This window comes from Nilaparvata lugens, chromosome 3 (genome assembly GCF_014356525.2).
Source record: "Nilaparvata lugens isolate BPH chromosome 3, ASM1435652v1, whole genome shotgun sequence".
NCBI classification, from domain to species: Eukaryota; Metazoa; Arthropoda; class Insecta; order Hemiptera; family Delphacidae; genus Nilaparvata; species Nilaparvata lugens.
This window is the reverse complement of record NC_052506.1, coordinates 81,261,416-81,270,105: the sequence shown is the minus strand read 5'-3', so window position 1 is coordinate 81,270,105 and position 8,690 is coordinate 81,261,416. Positions and strand designations below refer to the sequence as shown.

The following is an 8,690-nucleotide window of genomic DNA, read 5'->3' as shown; positions in this document are numbered from 1 at the left end:
CTCACTTGCTTCTTGCCCTTTTCTGCAACTATTTTCACTGGTTTCATGACTGTAGTGACACCACACTCATCAATATTGTGAATTTGTCTTGCAGTAAATTTCCCTTTTTCCATAACAATTGTATATTTTACAAAAAATCATCAACAGCCACTTTATTAAACCCCCTTGGCACGAGCAAGGCTTGTACTTTCAGGCTTTCTCAGTGACAAATTTTTCTGTCGACCTATGGAGCCCCTTATCTATTCAATACCAGCTAGTCCATTTAATTTCCAATTAGCAGGCATATCCTTTCACAGCCTAGTGGCATATTCAAAAGCTTACTCTTGAATTTGTTTGTAGTTCATTCCATAGTGGAGCTCAAAACAGTTCTTGATGTACTCTGCCAATTTCTGCTCTTCCATAACATTAAATACTTGCCTAGCTGCATATTTATTAGCAAATGACGGTTTTTCTTCTTCACTCTCCTGTCCAGAATCCTCAGCATTTTTCAGCCAATCTTCTTTAGTTGTAACAGCAGTTATTTTCTTGATCCTACTCTGTAATGTCTGTCTTTTAATATTGTAGAACTCACTGGCGCCTTTGATGCTCTTCACATTGTTGAAGATGTCAATGATGGCTTTCTTCACCTCCTGCTCATCTATGGATGTTCTGTTGGTTTTCTTAATGTAGATACGTGGCATCTGAAAATAAACAAAACATATTTTGTCAGATATAAACAGCTTTAGGAACTAAAGTTGTTCATGAAGATAGCCTTCCTTGAAGACTAACACTGAAATTAAAATTAAAATATAAAGTGAAATGCTATTCATTTTAAATTGAAAAACTGAAATTGAATTATCTTCATGCAAAGATCTACTATGCTACTTATTATTCAAAAATATTGAAGAGTATATTTTGATAAAAGTACAAGGAAAATTAGAAAACATAAGAGAAACTTTATAAATTAATTGGGTTATTACAAAATTGGATAGAGAAACCAAAATCTTCTTTGTTCAGTGTTGTAATTCAATATATAAGTTGTTTCATTTTTATCTATTAATTCAATTTCTAATTAATTTCCACAATATAATTGGAAAATATAAATTAAATAACATTTTATAATTGAAATAAGATTCTGAAATACTACATTATAATGGATATTACCATTTATTTATCTGGGGTACATTCAGCATGGGGTAGAATCGGCATGCCAAAAGTACCCCTACATCGGGTGCTGAATGTACCCCATCCTGTCAACTTGCAGAAAATTTCTCAGTGTGAGAAAATATGAAAGGTTATGTTTACAACTACGAATGGTTGAGATAGCTATCTTGACAGACTATTGATAACCAAGCAAATAAAACATCTGAAACAATTATTGAAGGGATTGTGCAACAATTCTAAAGACAAAAAAATATTACCTTTTTGATTGAAATATTTCTTGAATTATTAAATCATATCAACAGCTGCAGCATCAAAATGGTACAAATCCTCCATTGAACACTCTATGAAGTACCAACCTTTCAAGAAGAAATAACACAAAAATTCCCTTTTTCAATACATAAAATGGCAGGTGCCGAAACTTCCCCACTGCCGAAACTTCCCCACTCTCCCCTAATGCTGTTTTAGAAGGAATTTGAAATAACGCCAAAGATACACCCAAAATTAGCGTTTTTCCAACTTTTTTCTCAGCTTTTCTGCGTTTTTTTACCTTTTTCTATAATAATTGATGGAGAAAAGTTGAAAAAATCAGTACACTGGTTTAGCTGAGGTGGAAGAATTTTGTTCGCCATAGATAATCCGATATAGTAACATGTGTTTTTACCAGCGTTTTTCTATGTATTCTCAAATTTTCGAGATCAAATTGACATAATACGTTCACATTCAATACAGAGGTTCCGCTGAGGTCTACATGCAGGAGAGCAAAGCGAGCCCGCTGATCCCATATTTGGACGAAATATGGGGGCGGAGCCCACTGTCTAGACAAATATGGCGAGCGAAGCGAGCCTGGCAGATAGTAACTGATAAATGATGAATAATTAATTTGTACGATACCAATCCCCTTTAATGATGACCATTTCGACAGCTTTGGCTGGGAGGTGAGGTCTAGAGGAAGGTCCAGGTCCTGGCCAGTCAGAGTCTTTGGGTGTTCGGAGGAGCAGCACAAAAGAGACTGACACGAGAAAGTGGGAAAAGTGGGAAAATCTAATATTAAAAATGCCGGCTGGTGGCGAGACTGGAAAGTTCCACCACTCTGAAGCTCTGCAATTTTTCATTCAGTCAGCGCAATTTGGCTTTCTGGTGATCCTAATTTTATTAGCCTATTGAAAATAAAAAAGAAAAATAAATTTTAATTTGTATGTGCTTGAGGAGCTGTCAAAACCCATGGTTTATGACAGTATTCAGATTCCCATCACCTAGATTCAACCAACTCGTTCTACCTGGCTCATTGTCTTTACCTAACCTTCCCTGGTATGTTGCACACCGAGGGGCCAGCATTGCTGTATCTGAGCGTCGGTTGGGGAGGTGGCTGCTCAGCATTACTCATGAGGCTGTCTGTCAACGAGATAATACCATGAGTTCCTCCTCCTCAAGCTCAATCACTGCATCCCGCAGACATAGCTCAATGTTTGACAACATGTCGTAATAGATGGAATACCTCTCAGTGCTGACAAACCGTCTTATACCAAACAGAGAAAAGTGGTGGTGGTGGGGATAACCTTCCTTGTCAACAGGTCTATAACAATGCCACCCCATCATGACTCACTTCTCAATTCTCCATTAACATTAGTATGAAGAAGTATCATATTCTATATAATTTAAGTCTTTGAACATAAATCCTCTATGGTGTAGTGGTTAGCAAGTCAGCCTCCCAAGTTGGAGGTTCCAGGATCGAATCCAAGGCGGTAAAGGTAAGTATTAAAGGTCAGTATCAACAGAACCAGAGGATATATTTTTTGTATGTAGTGGGTAGACTGGCCCACCACTGCCAGTCACCCCGCCGCCGGTCGCCCCACCATCGGTCGCCCGGCTGCCGCCGGTCGCCCTGCTGGTCGTCCGACCGCCACCGGTCGCCCCGCCGGTCGCCCCGACGGTCGCCCCGCCGGTCGCCCCGCCGGTCGTCCGCCACCGGTCGCCCGGCCGCCGCCAGTCGCCCCGCCACTCTCCCCACCACCGGTCGCCCGGCCGCCTCCGGTCGCCCCACTACCACCGGTCGCCCCACCACCACCGGTTGCCCCACCGACGGCTGACATCCCACCACCAACAGTCGACCTGCTGCAGCTGGCAATTGTTTCACTGGCTGAGCATGGGCATTCTCAATGACCCTAGCTCCTCCTGTCACATGGACCATGCTCGCCAGTATTCAGCATGTCTGTGGCGGGATGGTAGGGTCATCCACTCCAGGTTCAGTTACTGATCAGTCACTGTTCAGTTACTGATCAGTCACTGTTCAGTTACTGATCAGTCACTGTTCAGTTACTGATCAGTCACTGTTCAGTCAGTGAATCATAATGCTGTACAAATATGGATATATATTGGATACATAGCAGATTAGATTCATTGTGCTGGAATCATCTGTGGAGAATAGACATTTTGTCGATCAACTGTGTATCTGGAACAATAGAGAAGATGGTACTCCTATTCTCAAAGTGGGGTGACTATGGTGAGACAAATTTATCATCAATCTCCCCATTTGATCTGAAGATGGTTGAGGATCATGTAGAAGATGAGGAAGAGGAAACTGATATGGAGGAGAACAATGAGGTAGAGATGGAAGAGGAAGAGGATGAGGAGGAAGAAGAGGAGGAGGAGGAGGAAGAGGAAGAGGAGGAGGAAGAGGAAGAGGAGGAGGAGAAGGAGGATGATGTAGTGGTGAGAAATACTACTACACCTATACTTTTGACTCGAAGGAGCATCAATTACCTGAAGGAAAGAGGTTGTGAGGTGATTCAACATCAATGACAGGGTATTGTCTCTAACTGAAACAGTGTTCTAGAGGTATCACTGAATATCATCTGAAGACTATCAGACAACATAGAAGACTTGCCAAGGACTAGTGCTGGAAAAGGAGTCTACTACCTGGGACATCACCAGCTTGACATGGACCAAGGAGAAACATCATGGATACATCACTTTTCTGCACACTCAATATGATAAACAACTTGGATTTTGGAACAGAGATATACCTGCTTGTCGTAAACTTTTCAATAAAATGGATGTTGAATTGATCAATAAAGAGCTAATTGTATTCCAAACTGCTTACTTATTACCTACCATCTCCTTAGATATAGTTTAGCTATAAGTACATTCTGAGTGCCACTGACTGCACTCAGAATGCCCATGCTCAGCCGGCGGGACAATTGCCAGCCGCAGGTCGACTGTTGGTAGCGGGATGGCAGCCGTCGGTGGGGCAACCGGTGGTAGTGGGGCAACCGGCGGCGGCCGGGTGACCAGTGGCGGCCGGATGACTGGTGGCGGCCGGGCGACCGGTAGCGGGGCGACCGGTGGCAGCGGGGCGACCGGTGGCGGCCGGGCGACCGGCGGGGCGACCGGCGGCATGGCGACCGGCGGCATGGTGACCGGCAGGGCGACCGGTGGCGGCCGGGCGACCGGCGGGGCGACCAGCGGGGCGACAGGTGGCGGTCGGACGACCAGCAGGGTGACCGGCGGCGGCCGGGCGACCGGTGGTGGGGTGACCGGCGGCGGGGTGACAGGCAGTGGTGGGCCAGTCTACCCACTACATACAAAAAATATATCCTCTGGTTCTGTTGATACTGACCTTTACCTTTACCGCCTTGGATTCGATCCTGGGACCTCCAACTTGGGAGGCTGACTTGCTAACCACTACACCATAGAGGATTTATGTTCAAAGACTTAAATTATAAAGAATATGACAACATTGGAGTTGCATGCAAATTTCACTCCTCATGAAGGTCCATCAAACGTTGCCATACTTCGTCTTTGTAATAATGATTCGAGATTTGTTCGAATCAACCAGCGACCGGCTCTGTGAGCTTGTAGTGCACATAACTCAAAACATTTTGTAGAACATTGTCAATAAACTAAGATTTTGATGTTGACAGAATATGTAAGGAAAAAAAATTGTACAAGGACCGTTTTTTTATGCATTTAAAGTTGATTAATAAAGTTGATTTATTTATTTATTTTAGGTTGCATAATAAGTCAAGCATGCTCAATAAATGTAGAAATCTAGGAGATTACCCTGAAAACCCCAATGAGCTGTATCAGTTGAAAGGGAATTACCGAATTAAGAGCCGTTTGCACAGTCAAAGCTTGAATTGAATTTAATCAGCTGGTGGCTTAAACTCAAAATGTAACACATTATAACAAACGAGACTTGATACAGATTTAATCCAGTTTGAGATGGAATTTTCGTTTAAACTGTCACTGTGCAAACGGCCCTTAGAGAGACAATAACAACTATAGAACAAGTACAGTTTTCACAAATTGAAAGTTTTCAAGTTCATGATGACAGACAAAAAGCACTACATTAGGGAATTTTTGGGAATACAAGGCACGTGTTCAGGAGCTGCAAGCTTCAGTGGGTTGCAAGGTCGGTGGATGCTAATGGTGTGAGCGATCATAAAGTTTTTAAACATCCCTTCTCTTGAGAATTATATAGAAAATGGGCTGTTAATATAAAAGAATTTGACTTTTGGGTATCTATCAATTATTGGAAATTGAAAAAAATGTATTTGATTTTCTCATCAGAAATTAACCACACTAATCTTAAGGTATGAACATCTGAATAAAATTGGGGAATGGCCGTGAAATTCAAACTTATTTGCTGGAATAATATCAAGGTTTCAATTGTTAAAACTGAATGAAGACTTTTGGGCAGCATGCCAAGTCTTTGAATGAATTTTAATCACAATACCATCTTTACCAAACACTGCCTATTGTTATATTGATTTTAGAATTATTTCGTGTATCAATCAATTCAGTTTATTGCAGTGACATACACAAGAAAGTACAATAATGAAGGGCTACTGGAATCATTAAAATGTCGAATGCTACAAACTGTTACTACATTCACATTATAATGAGCAATGAACTCCAACATCTTCCAAGTATGACAGTTATTCCTTATAGAATATTAGTGAGTCTAACTCCAATCTCTAGAATATAATCAAATTATATAAATTAATTGATTTGTATACAAAGTATTCATCCATAGAAGTGTAGGTTCATTCCTTAACACAAGGTGGGTCTTTTGTTTAAATCTTTACAACTCGTGTTGGTCCTTTCAATGGTAAGAATATACTCAAGTATGTTATATAATAGAAATCTTATTTAATACATTACTGTATATTATATAAATTGTACCTGATTGGATATAGATATGAAGAAACATTTGAAAAATATGATTCCAAGCTCAGAAATGCTAAAAATCCATTCATTTTTTCATAGAATAGAATGAGAACTCAAAGTTCAGCTGAATGTCTGATAGGGAATATGGATATTACTCTATTTTTATTCTAAACCAGCATCACATTTGAAAATGCTTATAACTTTGTTAAATTTGGACAGATTGATTTGAAAATTTAGAAGAATCTCAAATATATGAAAAAAACGTTCATGATTTTTTGTAGAATTTTCCCATGACTCCTTCACCTTCCTAAGCCGAAAAAACATAATTATTATGAGAGTTGTGACGCTAGGCAGAAATTTTCAAAAGTCACGCTTTGTTCAGCTGTCGCCCGCCAAGGAACTGAATTGGATAACTTTTCCCGCGTAACAACGCTATTGGGTAGTTGAACTTGAACCGGCAAGTTCAAACGATATGCATTCATTTTATCTCTCCATAGAAGTGGAAGCCGTAGATAACACCAAGCTACTTGGAATACAAGGTACTGGCCACGTGCATCTCGATCTTTTAATGATCAGAGTCAGATGATCGGTGTGACATCATTGGTACTCCAAATATCTATTCTTCCTATATTTCCAATGTTAAATTGAGCAGCTTTGTAAGTCTTTTTCTCAAAAAGTAAATAACTTTCAAGTCCCAACGACATCTCCTATGACTCATACAATATTTATCTTTAATTTTTTTAGAAATTCAATACTTTTGGACGACTGGATCTTTCAGAATGATTGATTTTGTAAGAGCCTACATCGAATACCTGTTGCTCTCTTATTGAAAATTAACATGCTTTTCCTGGCTCTTTTGTAATTCAATTACTCAATGCTAATGAACTCGATGAATCGATCATTGAATAAGGTATTAAAAATATGAAACATTGATTGTACTATTATTTCCTTCACAATCCTTCATCTTGTCTGTGTACTGTATATCATATGTAGAATCAATAGAACTTCTTGCCTGAAAAATTATGGCTTTCACATACTTGATGAGGAAATAGTTTTCTGGTTGAATCTTTCTAATTGGAAAGTATAACAAAAAATATAAGGGCAAATATTATATTAAAGCATGGATTGCGCGTGAGGAATTCTCAATAATTGTATTGAATACTTGCTCTCGTATTCTGAAACACATATTTCTAATTTAATTATTTGTAAGAGGAATTCTCAATTGGTACTTATTGTAGAATGTAGAACTCTCATTCTTTATTTATTTGTGAAAGGGAAAATCAACTCTTAATGATCCAATAATAATGAATCTAATGAAAATGAATCATACATTGAAAAGTATGCGTATGAATATGGATTCATACTATAAGTATCCTACAATATATTCCTTCTAATAAACTTGATAATTCTATAAGTCAAGTGATCGGTTGAATGCCTGTTTGAAAGAATACGAAAGGATGACAATCTCTATAATCAACTCGGAGGGCATTTCTATTCTAGAAATTGAACTCTCATAAACTTAAAACAGGATAATGTGCGTGGTGAATTCCAATTATTTTCAATCTCCACATTATTTTCCTATAACCGGAGAGATAATATAGTTGAGCATATTTTAAGATATTTTTTCAAATTGCAAATTATTCAGTTTATAATGCATTTATGAATGTGAGTGTTATACTATCACCCCATACTTCCTTTTGTTCCATATAATGGGGCTTTCTACCACATAGAGTGTGAGTGATGTATATGTGATAAGAATTATGTTACTAGATTGTGCCTTGGTCACTGAGTGTAAATAATTTTGAATCCAATAAAGTTCTTTATCGAAAATTAAATTGGAATTTAATTGTTGATCAATCCAATTGATTGGTAATAACAAAAGAAATCATCAAATATCATAAGGGAGGAAAGTGGTGCGCTTATCATCTTCATCCGTTGATCATCCACATTCTCCTTCCAAATCACTGATGGAATGCCCTTCACTAACAACCTTTATCCTCTGCAACCGCTCTTGATTTTACTTTCATCTGATTAATATTAGCACTTCCCTTATATGTCTTCTGCATTGAGATTGGTATTAGAATCAATTTTGAAAGGATAGATATTGGTTGAGTTTGCAGAAGAATATCACAATGAACAAAGGAAACAGCTCGAATGTGTACAACGTAATAAATAACGAGGAAGCTCGAAATAACTATAAAGTATTCAAGCCAAGCCTAATTATTATGCTGATAAAACAGTGATTGAAGAAGTATAGGTCTATATTATCACTCAAAGTATTACTAGGAGAAATAGGCTACATTCAGTACCTTTTTTCAACTTTATAATTGTTGGGGTATTAAAACTTTGAATAGAAAACCTCCAGTAGAAAACCTTTG

General features: G+C 38.8%; 1 protein-coding gene across 1 annotated transcript; it reads right to left on the bottom strand.

The window, feature by feature from the left end:
* Nucleotides 1-308: 308 nt before the first annotated feature.
* Nucleotides 309-1,588, bottom strand: LOC120350600. Its single transcript, XM_039424767.1, has 2 exons — nt 1,401-1,588; nt 309-680 (listed from the first exon to the last, which is right to left on the bottom strand). Exon 2 carries the CDS (start codon nt 678-680, stop codon nt 318-320), a length of 363 nt encoding a protein of 120 aa, XP_039280701.1. The 5' UTR covers nt 1,401-1,588; the 3' UTR covers nt 309-317.
* Nucleotides 1,589-8,690: the final 7,102 nt, after the last annotated feature.